This window comes from Leptodactylus fuscus, chromosome 5 (assembly GCF_031893055.1).
Source record: "Leptodactylus fuscus isolate aLepFus1 chromosome 5, aLepFus1.hap2, whole genome shotgun sequence".
Classification (NCBI taxonomy): Eukaryota; Metazoa; Chordata; class Amphibia; order Anura; family Leptodactylidae; genus Leptodactylus; species Leptodactylus fuscus.
This window is the reverse complement of record NC_134269.1, coordinates 109,080,933-109,103,229: the sequence shown is the minus strand read 5'-3', so window position 1 is coordinate 109,103,229 and position 22,297 is coordinate 109,080,933. Positions and strand designations below refer to the sequence as shown.

General features: G+C 39.0%; 1 protein-coding gene across 1 annotated transcript; it reads right to left on the bottom strand.

The window, feature by feature from the left end:
- Nucleotides 1-225: 225 nt before the first annotated feature.
- PROSER2 (proline and serine rich 2) lies at nucleotides 226-22,257 on the bottom strand. Its single transcript, XM_075274014.1, has 4 exons — nucleotides 22,202-22,257; nucleotides 8,515-8,713; nucleotides 2,040-2,265; nucleotides 226-1,309 (listed from the first exon to the last, which is right to left on the bottom strand). Exons 2-4 carry the CDS (start codon nucleotides 8,644-8,646, stop codon nucleotides 312-314), a joined length of 1,356 nt encoding a protein of 451 aa, XP_075130115.1. The 5' UTR covers nucleotides 8,647-8,713; nucleotides 22,202-22,257; the 3' UTR covers nucleotides 226-311.
- Between the last annotated feature and the right edge of the window lie 40 nt (nucleotides 22,258-22,297).

The window sequence follows — 22,297 nt, the reverse complement described above, 5'->3', positions numbered from 1 at the left end:
TAAAAATCATAGCTCAAACAATAACAATATCTTGTTGTGTTTCCTAGACATTCTTTAGCAAACCTACATACATAAGTATATAGAACGGTTTTACCCTGAAGAATTTTTAAATATTTGGTTTTTTACTTGCAGTGATAAGTTTCTCATTTAATATGATTACATTAAAATATCAAAATGCATAACTATAATATATACATGAAACCCATTCATAGGCTGAAGTCAGTTCTGTGCTTCTAGTGTTTGTGAAACATTGACCCTATATAGTAACATACAATTAAGAAACAACAATGTCCTGAAAATGTGAAATTATTTTAGTGTCCCGACAGTAGGCCAAGCCTTTTCAATGCATCTTTTCTGGACGCCTCAGAAGAATCCCGTCCTGAGAACTGTACCGTAATTCCTTGAGACCATAACGTGGTAGGTCTTGGCATGGAATAAGTTCTTTTGATTTCTTGATGAGTATTTACCTGTTTTTTCTCATCTGACACCTGGATGCTACTGGGCCGTTTGTTCCTTTCTAAAGATGTTTCTTCACCCTTTATAAGAATAGTTTTCCCCAAGGGAACAAATGCACTTGGTTCACTCATTAAGATGTTGCTGATACTCTGATGCTCATTTGAATTCCTTCTGCTTGTTTCTGGAGGCAATATCTTGGGTGGTTCACCATTTGAGACAGGAGATGTGCATACATTAGATGAAGGAATTTCAGCTTGAACAGGGATTTCTTTAACTAAGCCGAGCTTGGTCAGGGCTTCATACCTTGTCTGCTCAGAGGTCACATCCCGAAATGAGGTCCGCCTTCCCAGTTGTTCGTGTCGATTTTTAGCATCGATTTCATCTGCAAACAATCCAGGACCATGTAAATTAGCCAACACTTGGGCTTTGCGTTCTTGAACATTGACTGCTGCCTTGGCAATAGTTTTGTTATACTGTTTCCCAATTGGTTTAATAATTATATTGTTTGGAAAACGACTGGCTTTGGCATTTGGTGATCCAGGAAATATAAAATAACCTTCGTTGATGGGTGAGGTACCCACACTTTTTTTCAGTTCTGGTGACTTCTCTTTCGGTGACAAGGGTGACATATTTCCACTGTCGCTCTTTTTCTCCGATATTTTTTGAGCAATAATTACAGGTGTTGGAATAGCACCATGTAGTTTTAGATGTTCTGCTGGTAGGTCAGGAGGGAGGTTGTAAATGTCCATCTGTGGGATATTTACAGGAGAACTTGCTGTCATGGTTGATTGTGAGGTCAATGAGTTTTTCTGAGTAGGATTCCAGCTAGTACGGTTTAGTCCAATTCCAGAGTCTAGAAAATAAAACAAAAATGATATATGTCAGTTACCGTATCGGGATCATGGTGAGGGATTGGCTAAAAACCTTGGTTTAAAGCCACCAAGCCCTTGCAAATGTATTTTGTGTATTATAGGAAAGTACAAGCTATAGAGATCCAGATTGCGAGCTTCCATCTTGCATTAATCAGTAATTTGCCTCTGTGCAATCCTCATTCTATATCATTTATGCCGATTTGCATCTTCCACTGAACCATTGTTCATCTGACATTAAGTAAATGTGCCTTTTTTTCAGTGATATGATTCATAATGATGTCCTTGTCAGCGAGTTCCCTATTTATAAGTCATAGGGACCCTTGATGCAGGTTGTGAGATTAAGTATTTTGGCCAAAGTATCAAATAATACCTCATTGTTATTAACTCATTATTTACAGGTTATATCCAGGCCCAATTACGTTGGTTGCACCTGTGCAATACCCACCTTATATCATTTGGACCTGTCTGCATCCTGCACTGAACCATTGCTTTATCAGACATCCGGTAAATGTGGCCTTTTTAAGTGATATAATGTACATTGTATAATGATTTGTGAAGTAATATGTGGCTAATTTTCTTTTTTTTTTTTACCATTAATATAAACTTGTAATGAACATTAACACTAAACTGGGTTAAAGAACTGAACAGTTTTGTTAATGCTACTTAATGTTTGCAAGGATAGAGAGTTGAGTATAATTTATAATAGCTTACCTTCTGGTGAAATCCCAACATGTCTGTGCTCAGTCTGCACTAGATCGATGATGTCATCAGTGTCAGAGTGGCCACCTTCTGTTGACCTTGGAGAGTAATAACCAAGACTTGAATTAGCAGAAAGTGGTGGTTCTTCAATGTCATCTTCAAAAGCATATAAGGTTTTTTCAAAGAACATGAGGGCATTCTTCTCTTCATTTGTTAAGTATTTTAGATTTTCATCCTCCTAAAGAAAACAGAAGGCATAACTAATAGCAAGAAGCAACATGGTGAAAGCACACACCTTCTTGTCATGACATTTCTAATGATGGTCACTATTATAGCTTGTAATTTCAGCTTTTGAATGTTTCCTTATAAAACACAATAATGCAACTAAGTCAGTCTATTGTACACACAACATGCAATGGGTGGTACAAAACATTTTTTTTTTTTAACAAAGGAGATGGTTCTCGTATGGAAATTCACAGCTTAATGGGATTATATGCACAAATGCATAAGTGGTAAAACAGAGCGCTCTTTTCAATAAGAAAGCCTTTCACGCATGCCAATTAGTGTAGAACATTTCATATTGACTAGAAGTTCTCAATTGCGAGCCAATGAAATCAGTGCAACAAGTGCTTGCTTACTTCTAAACCTTAGATAAGATAAGCTTATGTAAAAATTATTAAGGACATCAGCTAATTGCTAGACAAGAAAGGAATTGTAGCTTTTTGCAGTGGCGGTATCGTAGCCAATGAGGTTTTTCTGAGGCATGCTTATTGCATTAAAGAAAAAAAAAAAAAAAAAAGGAAATGTGCAAATGCTGAAGCTATCTGAAATTTCTGAAGAACATAGATCGCGGGTACATATAAATTAATGTAATTTGGGCGTTAATGACGTTCGTGTTAAATGTTGGTATGCTATCATTTTTACAAATTTTCTTCTTGTGAAAACTTCACTTGTAGGTGTTGTCCTGGTTCTAGGTTTTATAGCCTATCAGGCCCGCTTCTGAAGCCTAAGATATAAACAAAACGGGGATGGAAGCAATCAGCTTGGTGCCCTGTATAGTAGCCGGACACTGGTGGCCCAGCTCCTACAAAGGTACCAGATATATCTACTTCAATTCCTGTATTGTGTATAGTATAGGTGTTGTAAGCAGATCCAGCTGTCAACTCAACAGATATTTATGACTTGTCCTAAGGATAGGCCATAAAATCCTAAACCTGGAATTTCCTTTAAAGCAGTCCTGCCTTTGTTAATACTCAAGTTCTTTATAATAAGTTAGTGCTCCAAGGGCTGAGTGCAGGAATTGGTCTGTCTAGGACTCTAGGCCGTGGGTATTACTCTAGCACGTATTCACCTTGGCAAAAGTGAAGCCCCGTTACTCTAGCATGTCTCCACCTTGACAAAAATGTATTCACGTTAGTGTATCATATTTAACAGAAGGATTTAATACAGTGTTTCCCCGAAAATAGGACACCCTCGAAAGTAAGGCATGTTGTTTTTTTTTTGTTTTTTTTTGTAGAATTGCCTCATATAAGGCACCCACCGAAAATAAGGCATCCCCACAAATTATTGCAGCCGGCTGAAACTGTGCGCGATGTTCTGCATGCACAGGTATGCCGGCTGCTGCCTCTGCTGTTGTATCCACTGTTCTGGCTGCTGGAGGATGAGCTGGGAGATGTGCATACGCTGCGGGGAGTTCATTCTCCAAGCTCATCCCAGAGGCAGAGGCAGCAGCCAGTATACAGCAATGGCAGCAGCCAGCTTTCCTGTGCACACGGAGCAAAGTATCCAGCCGGCTGCAATGCCCATGAAGTGAGGCTCTCCGGCACAACCGTCGGAAGCCTCGCTTAGCCCCACCCACCACTTCCGCTGCCCTGGGACGAACAGCAGCACCATTGCTGCTACGAAGATGGGAAAGGTAAGTAGGATACCTCCCCCCCCCCCCCCCTCACTACCTACGACCGGCAGTCATTCCGGCTCTCTGCTAAGGAAGTGCCAGCATGACTGCTGGTTGTCAGCCGGCAGCCACTCCATAATAAGACAGGTCCTATATTTAGGACGAGAATTTAATATAAGACACTGCCTTATTTTCGGGGAAACATGTTGGTAGGTATGTACATACCTATCAATAATGCTAAAATAAAGTTCGGCCATTTATGATGTTTACAAAATGTATGTTACTTACGGAGGTAGCTGTGTTCTGATAATTTATGGTGTTTACATACCATAATAATTAACAGATGAACAACAGATAACCTCAGATAGTACAATATTGTGTTTAGTGGCTTATACCGTTTTGTGAATCAGACGAAATGGCGTTGCAAGATCCTATTACGTTCGAGATTTGTGCTCTCATATCCACTGAGGAACTAGCTTCTGAATACGCTGCTCGTCAAAAATGGCTTACTTCTTTCTGAGCAACAGCTACAGCAACAACAACAACCACAAAAACAGTGCTTTCTTGGCACCCCTTGTTGCACCGGAACAGCTAGCAAGCAATCCAAGCGTATGCGTCAGAAAAATTACGAAGGTTTCCGTTGTAGCAAGTGCAAGAACTGGAGGGCAGCCAAAAATGCTATAACTGAGAGAGAAATTCGCGGCGCCTCGCAGGATGAGCAGTTGCGTTCGTTTTTTTTGCCACAGTCGCAACAGATGGCAAATCTCTCACCAACGTTACGATCAAAGCTGTGCGTTGGCCAGGTGGAGACATGCTAGAGTAACGTGGCTGCACTTTTGCCAAGATAGAGACACGCTAGAGTAATACCCAGTCCGTGACCAGTGGAAGACAAGAGAGTTTTACAACACAATACAAGTTAGGTAGTCCGTTTGGTTAATTAGTGGCTAAAGTTACACATTCCTTTTAAGGCTTTGTTGTTACACTAGGAACTGGGATGTTATCACGTACATGCAATCTGGCCATCACTGGTTACTTACAACTAAATTCCATGCATAGGTTAAGAACAATGACATAACTAACAGTTTCATTATTCTTATTATGAGTAAGCCAATGATTGCCAAATGATTTAGAAAAAAACATTGCCAAGAATTGCACAAGTGTAATGAGCTGAATTGTAAATGTCATATTTAACTACTTTAAATGAACACCAAAAAAAAAAAAAAAAAAATCCATAAGATGTAAAAGCCTTTTCAAGATCCTTCTGAGGCTCCTATATAAGGCTAAAACAAGAAGCTTGCATTTACAGCTTTGATATATGTAAGGCTTTCTATACTGATGTGGCAATTTACTTTTTGTATAAAATTTTCTCTTCAGTACAAATACTTTAGGTACTTTTATATATTATGTAGGTAGCTATTGTACACACTTCTGGGTATCTTTTGTAGCCTGATTTTCTACTTGTTCTAGACCCAAAACTTATTTGTATTTCTCAACTGCAGAAAAGTCACATCATTACTAAAATGCTGTCCTTATATTATCCTATCCAGAAACTGGTTATATGTACTGTATTGTCAGATGCAGCATCAGAGAACTAAATTCTAAACCTTGGCAATAAAAGCCACATTATCAGATCTTCTATTATATATTAAAACTTAAATATTAATAAATCTTATATTTTAAATACCCAGGTTCCGTTTAAGGTATTGTCCAGGAAACACTAGAGGAAACTGGTTGGTGAGCAGCCTTGGACAATTGTACCTATTAACCCCAGTTTCCTTCTATCGGAAGTTTATGTGCTTTGCAAGCTGGAAATCTACTTGTCATTTGTGATTTTTTTAAACTAGCGTTTATAGTAGCTTAAGCCAGAGGTGCACATGCAATGTGTAGGCCACAAACATCAGAACACAAACATGTCAGTAAAGCAGAGGGCAGATGGAAGTACTAATGGGACCCCGAGTGTCAATAATAGACGATACTTGTGGCTGACACTAAGTGGCTGGCACTACTAAGAATGGGCACTGTGTGTCAGTGTTATTGGGGTAGTGTGGGGCAGGTACCAATATGGTTGAACAATATGGAGACTATGGAACTCACTGCCACAGGATGTGGGTGGTGACTGTTAACTCGTATAAGTTCAATAGAGTCCTAGATGACCTTGTTAAAACTAAAATACTAGATTATGAGAACTAGAATTTTTGAGATAGGATGCTGATCCATGGATTTAGGCCAGTTGCCATATTCAGAGTTGGCAAGGAATTTCTTGCCCTGGTAGGCATTTGGTGTCCGCCACATGGGGTGTTTTTGCCTTCTCTGGATAAAAATGTTAGGTTTATATGTTGGACTTAAAGAACTTGTGATAATATGTAATATACTGTCGGCACTGTTACAGCAGCCACTGAATGAATGGCACACTTACATGGAAGATTTGAAGTAGCTTAAAAGATTTTTTTCCCCAGGAGCTTCATATTGATAAAGTCTCAAAAGTGGAACACCCACCTATCAGACATTTTTGAGTACAATAAGCCCTAAATGTCTTATTTTATTGTGGCCCATAGGAAAAATAGAATCTGAAAATAAGCCCCTTGGAAAAGAATAAAAATGTGCTTTCCTATATTAAAAAAAGGCCTGATAGCAGTTTTGACCAGGCTCATTGCCATAATCTGCTCCACAAACCCTTTCTCTGCTCAGACTGACAGCTGTAGAGTTCAATCAGAATTCAGCATAATGTACGGAGCAGAGACTAATTCAGTTATTTCTCTCTACCAGTGATGTTACTACTATTAATATTAACCAAGTTTTGTTTAAACACCTCCTCAAGCCCGTTTCTAATAGCAGCTAGCTCAATTGTGAGAGTTGAGAAAAATGTATAAATTGAACAATTTGTATTAGATTACATTATACTATGACACCTTAGATTACTGTATCCACCCATATGTAATCACGCATGTTTGTATGGTGTTAGTCATAAAGCTATAAATAGACCACAAGATTCTTTTTCCAGAACACAGATAGGCAGACGAACAGACAGATAGAATCTTGTTAGGACATTAACAAGCATACAGTTTACCATAAGAGATTTCAAGCGCTTTATTAAGAATCTAATTCACAGCGAGATACTAATGACCATCCTTCACTGTCTTGTTTATAGGTTTTGACAGCCTGCACTTTCCTTGTGTCATAGAATGCAAAGAAATCATGACAACAGAGGACAGTACACACATTTCCTTGCCAGCACGTAGGATGCAGAAAGTGCCTGGAGTACTAATACATACATAACTACTACTTTACCTCTATGTAACATTCCTGCCTATTAGTATCCTAGGACATAGCTGATGTCAGATGCTATAGACATAGGTATGTAATCCTTGTGGTATGGCATGTGGTTCATGAACTAATTATGTGGATCTAAGATGATCATTTCCTTTACTCTATTACAAATCATGAAAAATATTTTCTGGATAAAAGCGTTGATGACCTATCGTAAGGATTCTATCAGACTGGTGAGGGTCTGACAACTGGCACCTTCTCTCGCCAGCTCTAAATACTACTTAAAAAGGACCTTTCACCACCTCCACAAATATAAGGTTGTAACATCAGAAGGGCAGTGTCAGGCAGGGGGCGCGATTCCGAGTTCCAATCAGAGGCAGCCATTTTCAGACTCAGAATCCCACCCCTTGCCTTCTCTGACCTGACACCACCCTCCTGACCGTACAGAGCCTAAATAGCACATCAGGCACCAAAACTAACACCAATGATTTTAATAAAACAAATTGTAGTGACTAGCTGCTTGAAAATCATTGCCAATCCACCTTTCAACTAAATAAATAATGTTTATGGGATAGCACTAAGAAACATAAACCGCTACACTAAAATTAACCAGACCAATGTGTTTCAGTGCATAGTGTAAATATTGTCCATTACTGTATTGGTTATTCATGCTTAGAATGGCTGTTTTTTTTCCCCCTCAGAAAGTAACATTGTGTCCTTTGGTTACATGGCTATATTGTAGCCCAATCCCACTCATTTGAATGAGACTGAGCTGTAGAATTTCCATGTTCTGGTTTTGTTATAATTACCATATTTGCTATTGTCAATTAGCTATTTTTTGGGTTGCAGGATCTTTAAAATAGATTCTCCTTTTTATCTAAATACTTTAGAATAATGAAAATCTATGTAATTTTCTTAGATTTTTTTTATTTTTATTGTTGACATCAAATACAATCATTGCAGTATACCTAAAGCTGAGGCCAAAGTTTGTGACATATATAACAAAGGAATGTGGTTTATCATATGTTGGTAAAACTCTGCTGTTTATCAGTTTAACGCTACGTTCAGACTAGTGTTAGAGTCCCTATAGGAGACTCCGTCCGAAATTCCGCTTAAAATCAGAGAGAAAGGTCTTGTAAGGAGGACTTTTCTCTCTGCCAGTTTCAGTATAAAAACTGCAGAAAATGGGTGGCCCTCAATATAGTCAGAGTCCGCCTAAACTCATCACAGAGTACAGTGGTGTTACTAATGTTAGTTACTTTACCAGCTGAATAGAGTACCTGTAAAAGGGAGTTATAGTATAAGAAGAGATAGATGAATACTTACAAAGTCAGAGCTTCTATTCCTTGAACATTGGCTACTTTGACTATCAAAACTTCCACTTCTCTCAAAGTCACTGTTGTTATGGAACTCGGACTCCATGCTTGAAGAGCTCAGTTTCATCAGGTTGCTCGGCATTCTCTCAAAAGATATAGGTTTTCTTTCAGAGGAACTGTGTTTCTTCACAATGAACCATGCCCTTCCACTAAAAACAGAGAAAAGAAATAAAGGGAAGAATGTATATTGACAATGCAATTTGCTAGTTTTGCCATGCATGTTTGGTTCTTAGTTTTCTCATATTTTAATTGGAGTTTACCACCTCTCCCAAGCATATTCAACTGTCACTACCATGGTACAAAGCACATTACACTGAGAAACAACATACTTTTGTTATTCGTGTACTTTTTGTAGATTTGGAGAAAAACAACCTTGAAATATAAGGCAAACGAGGCATTTGGTGCAATGGGGACAGGCTTTCTTCACCCTAGGTTACTGCTCCTACTGCTTAAGTAGGATGGGTGATGTCATAGCAGTGTGAGGATCACTGCAGGAAGTAGCGGAGGTAGGGTATCAAAAACAGTAGTCTGGGAGCTGAAGGCCCATCCCCAGTTCATTAAATGCTCGTTTTTCTACAAAAGTGACACATGTAACAAAGGCATGATGTTTATCAGTGTAATTTTCTCTTGACATGGTGGTGACACATGAGTATGACTGGGGGAGTTGGCAGACTCCTTTAAAGTAATCTCAAAACACTGTATCTTGGACATTCAAGTTATACTGAATCTATTCATAATGAAACAAGAGTTTGGGAATAAAACAACAACTGAAAGAGAAGTTTTCATTTGTCACAATTTGTGTATTATTTCTTGTGTATTATATAAGCACTTTGTTTCAGATAAGGTTCTGGAGATAAGTGGGATAGAGATCTGAAGGTGGATTTGCTGATTTATTGGTCATTAATATACAAAGGGATTAAAACAGTTTCACTAATTCACCTCTGTTTCTCATAGCTGTTCATTCACCATTTGTATTACAATGACCATTTCCATTGTCCTAGACGCGATACTTTATACACTTGATCTGGCAAAGCCGTAAATACACGGATACTGGTCTTCAACTGCAGAGTTTTTAGGTAACCTTTTTATCATTAATTTACAAAACACACCTAAGGCTAGGTTCACATCTGCGGAGAGTCCACCTAAAATAATCAAAGTCCTGCAAGGAGGAGTTTTCTCTCTGTCAGTTTCAGTATAAAAACTAACAGGCCCCATTACAGTTTGTTTTTTTTTTTTTTTTTTTAAACTGCAATTTTCTTTTCTCCTGCATCAGGTGGGTTGGATATGGGAAACTATGGCATAGGGATTTTGTAACTTTATTGTATTACAATAAAAACATGCAAAAAAAAGTTAGAATGCATCAGAACATACTACAGAATATAGGCAAGCGTACCTCATTAGTTATGATGCTATATTAATTTTAAGGACTCCTTTATGAACAAGAGCATAGAGTTTCCATAAAAATCTGTAGCCTCTTAGGATCTAGCTCATTCTCACATTATTGGCTACCCAAAATGAGATAGAAATCTGCTTGTCTTCAGGATATTTGGATATGCTAGTGTTGTCAGTCAAGCACTCACTGACAGCCATGTTTTCCGACTCTCTCATACATTTGCGTGCTCAATTTTGGGCGAGTGGGCATGGGGTGAGGGGGAATAAGCTGTTGGCAGTCACATCTGGCAGAGTTTTATATTCCCTGAAAACAAAGGATCAATCACACTACACCTAGCCAATTATTCTCTTCCCTGACAGGATCTGTGGGGGAAGAGATGGAAAAGCCCCATCCACCATAGATAATTGGTTGGTTCTGTTGGTAGGTTCAGCCAACGTTACGATAAATAGTGTGGAGCCTTTAAGGTATGATATTTCACAAAGGTCAGTTGGTAGAAAACCTAATTTATGATATAATTTGATGGAATTTCATTGCTATAATAGGAAAAGTAGCCAAAAAAACTAAGAGAAAGCTATGCATTCAGTTCTCTATATAAAGCACGTTTCCTCAACTATTGCTCATTGGGATTAAACTAAAGTTTAACATTACAAAAAGCCTTATCCGCTTACTATCTAATACAGTAAAGCCTATATGAATTTGCTTATAAACACAAGCCATTGTTTATAGTGAATGTCCATAAACGATTCAGACTTCAATAGTATATAAATAACAGATTAATAGGCAGGTGTGTTTATTGATAGAACAAGAGAATGTATTTAATTATAACCATGAATAGGAAGTGCATATACCTGTCAGCAATAATAAAGCCCAAGAGTCAGATGCTTCATAGTACACAATGGTTCACATGTTCCTCTAACTGGAAAGCTTTCATAACTACCACAAATAGCATTGCCCTCTCTCTTCTATTACAAAGCATTAAAGAGCAGAAACAGGAACGCCTCAATTCTCTGGCCATTCAAAACCATTTGTAGACAACCCTTTATATGGTGGTGCCCAGATCAGCGTAGTTGGCACACATGGGTATTATATTATTACTAATGATGTTGGAAAGGAAATCAGTTGATTTATAGATGGAACGTCAGATGTAACAATCATAAGAATAGAATTCTACTTCTGCACACACAGCAGCAAGTAATATATTGTGATTATTAAAATGGGAAACATTTCTTCTTAGCATGTATTTACACCAAATGATCTATTCTATAGTGTATAAGATACAAATGTGATAATCCAAAATGGCAAGTCTACAGGTACTCACTTAAAGAGGACCTTTCAGGTTCTCCGGCACATGCGATTTTATATACCGCTAGAAAACTGACAGGGCGCTGAATTCAGCGTGCTGTCGGCTTTCTCATTATGTGCCCTGGGGCAAGAGATATCAGTGCATTTACAGATACCTCTTCACTGTCAGAAGGGCGTTTCTGACAGTCTAGCTGTGCTCTGAGGAACGCCCCTTTTAACAGTACTGTTCATAGTTTTGTACAGTCAGAGGGGGCGTTCCTTTTCACACAGCGATGATGCTAACCTGTGAGGATCGCCCCCCAGTACTAGTCTACAGCCTCAATAGTAGTATACCTATGACAAGCCTGGGAGTCTTCATAAGGCTCCTGGCTGTCATAAGAACAGGTCAGCAATCTGCGCATGAGCTGGCCTGCAAACAGTAAGGTGCGCCCCCTGGGGGATTTATTTATTCTAAACTTTGGTGGGCCATGCGTGGTAGCAATGCTCCACGTTGATTGGGTGCTTTAGAGCCGGGTTTCAACTGTGCTAGAATCAGTGGAGTAGCCCTTATTAAATGATACAGAGAACTGGACTTTGCAGAGGTGTTGAAAGGTCCTCTTTCAGAATTATGACAGAAAACTTTAATATGTATCCAAACGGCATGAAATCCAATGGGAGATGATGTAATCAATCTCGGTGTCATCTGTCCAAGGTCCCTTTGCAAATAAAAGCACTAATCTAATTGGTTGGTATAGAAAACCACTCCACTCTGTCTTCCCATGAAGGTTTATTAAGTGTCCAACCTGCGACTGTAAGATAAAAAAAAAATAAATAAATAAATTAAAACCTTTCAAATTAGAAGATTTGGATCCTGGACGCTGCACCAGATGAAGGCCATTTTTGATATAATATAGGCCATTTTATGGCAACGCATTGTAAAATATGAGGACATGAAGTAACATTATATACAACAATGTATCCTCTGAATACAAAGCACTTATAATGTCTGATAACAGAGAACAACAGTGTGTATATTCATGTATACAGTATTAACTCAATGTTCTAACAATGTCTGATAACTGTCAGCACCTATGGAGTTGAGGCCTTCAGCCCCTGTTTCTGTTCCTGCCTGCTTGGAAGCAAGAACAAGCAATATTGTGACACCATACCTACTACTCCCTGAAGCTACTGGTAGCAGAGACTGGAGGGGACTGTAAGGGAATGGGGTGAGGTGAGTATCTAAGCATGAATAAATCAATAATACTGTGTGTGTACATAGGGAGTAACACTATTTTTGGCCATTATATTACTTGCTCTATGCTCTATTACAAGACTTTGCAGGCTTTATCTGTAGTTCACATTTTTCTCTTAGCATGTAGATGGAGACTAGCTGCAATGCACAGCACACAGTAAGTAGAGTAGAATTGTCTCCTTTACACATAAAAAGCACCCAGGATCATGAAGGAGATACCTTGGTTATAATAGAAAGCTCTACTTGTCTCCAATACCACACTAAACCTATACTTTAGCTGTGTTCTCCCTCTACTCACATCTCCCCTCTCTATAAACTTATGCAACATGTGTAATCTGAGTTATATCTTTATGGGTTTGTCTGCCGCAGTTTGAGGGCTCTTGTGCACATTATAGTGGGGAAAGGGGAATGTGTGTGGCCACTTCGGGGAACGTATTATACTGTGTGGGCTATTGTGGAGCATTATATAGTGTGTGTGGGGGAATCTGAGGAGCATATTATATTGTATTGAGTCGCTGTGGAGCATTATACTGGTGGGCCTCTGGGGAGCATAATTTACTGTGTGAGACCACTGCAGAACATTATAATATGGGTGGGCTCTGGGGAGTATATTATACTGTGTGGGACCACTGTGGAGCATTATATTATGCGTGGGCTCTGGGGAACATAATATATTGTGTGATGCCGCTTCACCATTTACAGCGCACAGTATCTGTTTTACAGCAGCTGTGCAATGTTATTACAGGCTAAACATTGCACAGTCACTATAAAACTGTATGATATACATAGTGAAAGGATCACAATACGAGGTCTCTTCAAACATCTGATCAGCAGAGGTCCTGGTGTTGGACCCCCACTGATCTTTTAGATCTTAGATTGTTATGACCAGTGCATATCAGCTGTTTCCGTGGGCATGCAGCTCCCAGCATTGTTTACATACCAGGTGCAGCATTGCTCACTCACCAAACTCTTGATAATGGAAGTGGTGGGTACTATAGTTGTATCCCTTTTCAGAATTCGAGATACTGTGGCAGCATCCATAACTGTTGCTATCAAGAATATGCTGTAGATAGAGGGGCACACAAGGCTTTAGTTACAGCGCTGGATGCAGTGCCTCTAAGAACAGAAAGAAGGATTTTATTTGAGAAGATATATTACAGACTTTCCTATAATCCCTTTTATCTGCTACAGTGTTCAGGGGAACACACTACCAAATTTCCTTGAAGTAAATTTGTGCAGCCACAGCCTAAAGGACTTGCCAGAAGGTCATAGCCGTGAAGTCTGTTATCGCAGACCATTCTGCTGAAATACCCACTATTATTTTCCACCAGCTGCCATGCTGTTTCTTTGACTCAATGTTGTCTCTGAAAGTAACATTTCAAATGAAAATTCACTTTTGGCCAATTGTTGTCCACAACTTAGAATACAAACATACTGAAATACAAAACTGTATTAGCAATACTACTTTGTTATAGATTGTACTTTTTTGTACTAGGTAAGACATGAGAGAAAACTGATATCATGCAAGCCAAAGGGAAGAACGCCTAACAAAATACTGTAAAATACATTTGCCTTTACCACAGTACTAGTAAGTTTGCACTTGACATAAAATGTAGGGATAATAACAATATAGGAGCTGCTTCTCTGTTGGTTATACTGCACATAGTTGATCTGCACTATGTGTAGTATAGTCTTGCTGTTCTCGACATAATAAAGTAACAACTATAAGGTTGGCGCCCCATGTCTCAAAGACGCTGTGTTTTACAGTAACTGCAAAGTGGATTGGATTTTGACACATTGCAGAAAATATCAGCAGTGAAGAAGCTGTTTTTTTGTTGTTTTGTTTTTTTTAATTTAAAAAAAAACACCCATGTTTTTGAAAATCACAGCATGTCAGTTATACCTGCAGAAATGCTGTAATTCTCTGTATAGGTATAACCTGCAGAAGAAAACTCTGTGAAAGTGCAATGAAGCGCAATAGGGTTTTTTTTTTTTTGCAGAGTTTCACTGTTTGGAGCTTAAGAGATTCCACCCCCGAATCTGCCTGACAGAGATGGCAGCAGGATGCTGGAAAAAATAAGCACCCTGCTCAACCTTGTCACGGATTCCCCAGCACAGGACTCTCTTCATCTGGGCCTAATCAGCAAAGGAAAGAAGCAATAGAATGCTGATGCTTGGCAATCCCGCAGCCGTAAACGGTGGCAGAAAATGAAGAAGAATATATCTTTATTTTCCTCCATGTGAACCTAGCCTTAGAGTATGTTCACATGGTGGAAATTGCTGAGGTTTTGGGGGTGGATTCCACAGAAAATTCAGTCCGGAATCTGCATCTCATTGTTTTCAATGAGAGGCAGAGATCACAGCAGGATGCGGAAAAATGAAGTTGTTCTGCTCGATCTTGCAGTGGATTCTGCAGCTCAAGACTTTCTACTTTATCTGAGGAATTCCTCTTCATTTTCTGCCTTGTGAACATACCCTAGTAATGTAAAATATTACACAATGGCTACCTGTCCATTTACAGTATGTTCTTTATCTACACAATATCTTCATGTGTACACATACTGCTAAAATGTAATTTATTCTTGCAATTCTCAGTCATGTCTTGTGAAGTAATAGCAATAATTCTGTATGTTACTGTACAGACAAACCACATATTGCTCAGATTAATGCCTTGAATAAAAACAACACATAAGCAGCTTTAAAGGTTTTGGTCCACCGCCATTTGAGGTGAATACAAAAGCCTACCTGACATCAACTATTCAATGGACTTCTCTGTGACCAGCAATTTGTTTGTGGCACCACTCCTAAACATTATTATATACTGTATATATTGGTATGTTAGCTTGCGTTTCTATTAGCTGACAACTAGTTGAGTCACACATGAATAAAAACTAGTGTACAGTGGATCTGATCTCTTCACCAACTGGTCATACTGGATTTTCAAGCAGAACTTCAGATACCTTCAAAATGAATGTCTTAAACAAACAAACCTGTCACTACTGGGTTAAATTCCTGTAGACTAGTTATCCAAACACTGGAAAATAATGTAGAGATATATGACTTATGTCCTTTCTTACAAAAGGTTAGAAGATGGCTGTTCATGAACCCTGCCTCCACACGTACACAATGTCATGTATACAAAGTCAACATGTGTTTCTATGTATTGGCAGAAATGTCACCTCAGTTTTTCTAAGGCCACAACTACAAACAATAGAAGTAACTATTGTAAGTCAAGCATGTTAGATGCACAAGCAGAAATATGTAATATTTCTTTAATGAAATATATAGATAATTTTTTAATATAAGACAGATGCAAGAGAGGGCTGACTTAAACACTCTTTATGGTAGCTCAAGTACCAAATGCCACCATCACTGAGCATATTTAATAATTAAACACTTATATTGGAGATTGCCTTAACTAGAATAACGAGAAATATTATCATTGGTGCCGCCACATTCACAAGTGTTCTGATAATACTCCAGGAATATTCGTAGTTACCGTCAGAGTCATAAACCACATACCCTTTATAGCAGCTGTTATTCTGACATTTCATGGCAATACTGACACGTGCTCATGGGCACTGTGACAGATGGCATCAGCACTACACTGTCAGAATTATTCAGTACCGCAGAGATTTCTATACTGTCCAATATACAGCTGGTATGTTTAATAGGAAACAAAAAATAATAGTACAAAAGCTGCTGTAACAGCTATCTAATTCACCAACTATCACCGGCCACAATCCAAAGGGTGAACAAACTAAAACTTAACCTTTATTAAAGTTGAAATCATAAAAGTATAATCCCAAATAATCTTAGGTTAAAAGTTCTTTAACCCTTCTAGTCCACTGGCATATCAGAAGGATAACCTGAAAACGGACCTCTCCTTGACAGAACCTGGAACATTGCCTGGGACCATGTAAATGGTAAGGCTGGGTTCACATCTGCGTCAGAGTCTCCATTGCAGATACCAACGAAAATCGTCAGAGAGATAACTCCTGCACAGAGGACTTTTCTCTCCACCGGTTTCAGTTTTGAAATGACGGTCACCCAGCAGACCTCATTATAGTCAATAGGGTCTGCCGGTGTCCATGTGTAGCCGATGAAACAGTCGTTCCCCAGGTAGACCTGAACGATGAAGAGCACAACGCTAGAGTGAATCTAGCATAAAAATCTGGTTTGTTTGCTGTTCCTTATAACTGATTATTTAGGGGTTGGTTTGTATAAGTTACCATTTGTATGACACTTTGTGGTATTCCCATCTCTGCATTTATGGCTATAGCCATAGTATATGCCATATATACCTTACAGATGTGGGTCTCTGGGATCTGCATCTTTCTGAACATCGGCCCTCTGTTCACACATGATTTGTGTATCTACAACCTATCCCATATTGAGGACCTGACTTGTGGCCTTTGAATCTAATGTGTGACCCTCAGAATGAATCAATGTGCTGTGCTACCTCTAATTTGAAGCTGTAGCACTACATGTAGAATGCCATAAGGGTGAATTCTGTTCATCTGAACATAGCTTGCAGAAATCCAAATGCTTGCCACCAAAACAATCCTGTTCCAATAAATCCAACTGATCTTCAGTTACATAAATAACTAAAAATAAAAAAAATAATAGTACTATGGTGCTTTTATTTAACAGAAACATTAGTACAGTAATCCATCATTGTGAAGTTGGATTGGCAGGACAACTGTTTTTTAAATTATTTCTCAGTGGCAGCTCTGCGCTGTCATCTGATGTGATAGAAGTCAGTCATTCCTGCAGTAAGATTTCTGATAACACTGCTGTAATGAAAACGCCTACAGAATTGTCAGTCTATTATTAGACATTGTGCCCAGAGATTTAGTACTTCATTTTAAACATACATAGTAACATGGGAAATGCAAATAAAATATCATAAAATCTTCAAAAATATGTTGAACATAAAAATTTGGCTTACAAAATAGGTGATTTTCTGGTGACACATTCCCTTTAAGTATATAATCTTGATGTTTGCAGGGTCATAGGAAATAAAATTTCACTTTTCAGATAATCTGCACAGAAGGCTACATTGTGTCTCTCACAGTACACAAGAGATTACCATGAAAGAATCTATTAATTCTACCACTGATGCCCTGCTCTACTGATGTAATACTATATTTATATGATATTAAATATTGATATGAAATTACCATTGTTTGTTTTTAGGTAACTGTAAATTCTAGAAGAATCTTGAGAGCTAAAGATTTTGTTGGAATGAACATCTAGGTTATCCGGGGAATTGAAGTATACTTAGCCGCCTGGACCTTGCCAAACAAATAACAGTATGATATCATGCTACAGGGTGAAAGGGGTGCTGCTTAAGCATCGTAATAAACACCTGCTATGGGTACACTTGACACCTTTTGTCCTGGGTGAATGGGAAGTAATAGATAAAGTGTATGTAAGACTGACCCCAGAAACACCAGACACATCTATCTTCTACAGGTTGGAAGGTCAATTGCAGAATAATTCTAATCCCTTTATCTTGTTTGTTCAGGAGTAATACATCAATTCATGTATAGATAACAGGAAACAGAAGAAACTGAATTTTCCAGTTTTTCGGTTGAAAACAAAGCATAGAACAATGTGGATATTGAATTAGTGTTTGACAGACTAGTCTGTATTTTATCATCTCTGCCTCTTCTGCATTTCACACTGTAAGTGCGATTCACCCTCAGGTAAAAATTCACTCTGCACAATCTGAATGAAAGGAGTAGTCCTGCAAGAACAGTGTCTACATGTAGCAAAACTTTACAGAATATGTAACTAGGCGAGTTGTGAACAGAAAACCTCTCTAGGCCGGGGCTCCTCAGTGTGAAAACGCTGTGAAATTATAGGTACAATAGGGACAGAAAGTCTTTAGAGGGAAAACCCTGCGGACTTTCTGTGAAAAGCATTGTGGGAAAAAAAAGGCAATATCCCTAATACTAACTACAGGGGTAACCTCCAGTTTTAACTCATTAATAGTAAATCTTATCCTTTAATTAAAAGTAACAAAAACTGTAATAACTTCTCTGTAAATTCTTGACCTCTAATATGATCTTTACTATCCTGATTCTACATAAAGCCATTTTACTACTGTTATTTGGTTTTCAGGGTCAACTAACATAAGATCTTTCACAGGATTAGAGGCGATTATTGCTCATCCAACTACACCCACAATCTTGTGCTTGTTTTGTTAGGAGATGCCCTTTAAATGTTGTGCTTATTCACATGCAAGGGCCAGTACGTTTTTCATAGCCAAGTGTACATGTGAGGGTAATTCATTTTCACTGATCCCTCACAGACTTGAATCTACTGAGGGATCTGTGAAAACAGCCCAAGTAATGACATACCCTTTTTTGCAAATCATATCATGTCAATTAGACTTACTGAAATGCTGGTGGTTTCACTATAGATATAACTGAAGAAGAAAGTGCACAGAGCAAAACCTTGCAGACTTTCTGAGAAAAGTGATGTGGGAAAAATGCATTTCTGCCATGGTTTTTCATGCAGCGCATTTTGGCTGCAGCCTTCTATGTGGGGCCTTAGTCTGAAAGCCTGCTTTGTGAATAAGCACTTACTCTTTACCCTGCTGGCACCCTTTACTGAGATATATAATATATAAATCTATTATAATTAATATACTGAGAATCTGGCCACATTAGCATGGCATAGCATCCCTTACATTGCAAGTGCTAGATCCTATTACTGTATTATCAGCTATTATTGCCTTGATCCATAAGCAGTTACATGATGTTTGTGTGTACATAATAAGTACTAGAGAACTAACAGCATTGGAACGAATGTACAATACAATTGGTAAAATGTATTATTATAACTGTTTGTTTTAGCATCATGTTCAATCAACGTAGATAACAAATATGTTTTATGATTGATAGATAGATAGATAGGACACATAGATAGGTAGATAGACCCTAGACCCGTATTTTTCGGACTATAAGACGCACTTTTCCCCCCCCCCAAATTTCGGAGGAAAATGAGGGTACGTCTTATAGTCCGAATGTGGGGGGAGGTGCGGATTTGCAGCATGGCCGCGCTACTGCCACCGCTGGTTTTCTGCAGCGGCAGGAGCGTGACAATCTGCAGGCCCCCGGCAGCTAAGACACTCCCCGGCATCTGCTGTAATAGACCGGCAGATGCCGGGGAGTGTCTTAGCTGCCGGGGCCTCTAGATTGCCACGCTCCTGCCGCTGAAGAAAACCAGCGGTGGCAGTAGCGCGGCCATGCTGTAAATCCGCTCCTCCTCCGCAGGTCCCGGCAGTTAGTTAGCCCCGGGGCCGGTCCCCACCGGCCCCATACCTTTAGTGATGCAGGCCGGCTCCTGCACGGCGAGGCCGCAGGAGCCGACCTGTTCCGATGACAGCTGGGAGCCTAATGACGGCTCCCAGGCCTGTCATAGCTATATATTACTATCACGGCTGGTCTATGACACTCCGCGATAGTAATGTATAGAATCTCCCATAGACGGCAATACACTTGTATTGCCGTCTATGGGACTTGCAATCAAATGATTGCAGGTTCAAGCCCCCTAGGCGGGGGATAATAAAATATAAAAAAAAAAAAAAAAAAAAAAAAAAAAAACCACCACAAAAAAAAATATAATAAAAAATAAAATAAATAAAAGTTCACCTCCTTTCCCTAGAATACATATAAAAGTATAACATTGGGTTTTTCTCTCTCTTTTGCCTCTGAATTAAATAATAGGTGATCTAAGCAATAAACATTTCCCAAAATGGTATAACTAAAAAGTACACCTGGCCTCACAAAAAAAACGCCCTATACATCCCCGTACAGCTGCAGGGTCACCTGTCAATGTGGCCTTGCAGTTGTTCCAAAACTACAACTCCCATACATTAAATATTTTACATTATTATATTTTCTGCGAGTCTCAACTGTCAATAAAAAATAAATCAAAATACCAAACTAATGCTAATATGCTAGCAAAGAAAGGCAAATTCATTTGGCTGCATTATCAGCCTGTGTACCAACTACAGAATGAAGAGGAACCCTGGACAAAAAAATACAGCAGTGTGAATGTAACCTAAAGTCGTCCACTAAGACTGTGTTCACATCTGCCTTTGTCAAAAATTCCATTAAAAAAAAGTTGGACAAAATAGTGCTGCATGCTGTTTTGCCTTGTGAAATGACACCCTATTACAGGCAATGGGAGAATTTGTTATGATTTGTGTTCTCATCCATCTTGAATCCCTGCAGAATGATGTAGGATGAGCCTAACTTATTAAGGACAGCTTCTTAATATATCAGGCCCGTCTCTGGCCTTCTGTGTGTCAAATCTGCACTAACTCCTGACTTCAAGCTATAATTTGTGGCTGTTTATGTGAAAAGGGCCCACACTGTCGATATGGAGTTCTTGGTATCATTGTAACGGTTATGGTGTAACATTGTCCGAAACAGCAAAATTTTTTTTACTGAAAGCACAATTGACATATTTTTAAATAAAATTTTTGCATAAAACAAAATTGTGATTTTTTTACCCAAATATGTTTTGGACTATTTTCTCTATAATTAGTATCGACGATCTGGGCCCTTTTCACGTAAACAGCCACATTTATGTAAGCTTCATGGGTTCTCCGGGTGGTGGTGCTGACCCATGCAATGGATCTGGCACTGTTATTTCTATTGTTCAGCTTTTCCAGTGTAGAACAATAGAAACAACAACCTTGACACCTTGCCCCCGCACAAAGCCTAATTTGTCAAAGATATGCTTGTATTTATCATTATGGCATGGTCCTGTACCTAGAAATAGGGGCCATATGATTTAACACTAAACATGCTGAATAATATGTGTGATCCTGGAAGCGGAGAATGCCTTATAGGTATGGTAACACCTAGAAGATTTGTTATAGAACTTTCTATGATTGAAAAATCTGTATCATTACTCTGAATGGTGTTTCTACAGCATGTATAGGAATTTCTGCAACCCTCATAGAAATAACAGTCAGAAATGTCTGCATAAACCTGCCATGTGTGAACATACGATTATACATAACATGTATATCTATGAGATGCTCCTATCAAACTACTGCTTTAAGGAAAGTATAATAGATAAAAAAAAACAACCTAAACCTCTTAAAGTCGAGTTATTATCAGTCATAATCTGTATATATGATTGCGCACTTAGACACAAGAAGAAATCTTACTCAATAATAGTAAGCAGAAGGACAGATATTGAGAAGTTCAGGAGACCGTCTAAAAAAACCTGCTGCCAGAGATCACCACGCAGGATTCCCATAACCTTGTAGGGTTCACCTTGTGCCAAGGCATCAGCACCATCACCCCCAGCATGCCGGGGAATGGGTGGCAAACGCCAGGCCATACTCTGAGGGCTGCCTGGCATCCTGACATTGGAGTATAGAACTATAGTCACACTCTTTCTCCCACTCCATAGAGATTAGCCAGCTCAAGCGCCTTGGTGATGTAGAGATGTACTGACTGCTGGAATACATGGAATACACCCAGCTCAGCGTCAACAAGTTGTCTGTCAGTCATATGTGTGAGGAAAGGAACTGGCTGCAACCTCACCAGCAACCAGGGCTTCCTCAGCAGCACCTGAAGGACTGCAATAACCAGCATGTCCTGCCTATGCAGACTGCTAGAGCTACAACAGCTGGAGAAGACAAAACTCCAGGGCATATAGTACACAGGGTGGACTTACCTGTGAGAGCCCAGGAGGTAGATAGCCCGTGCAGGAACTTGTTAATCACAGTGTGCTGTGGCTGAGAAAACCTTGAGGTGAATGGAACAGGTGTAA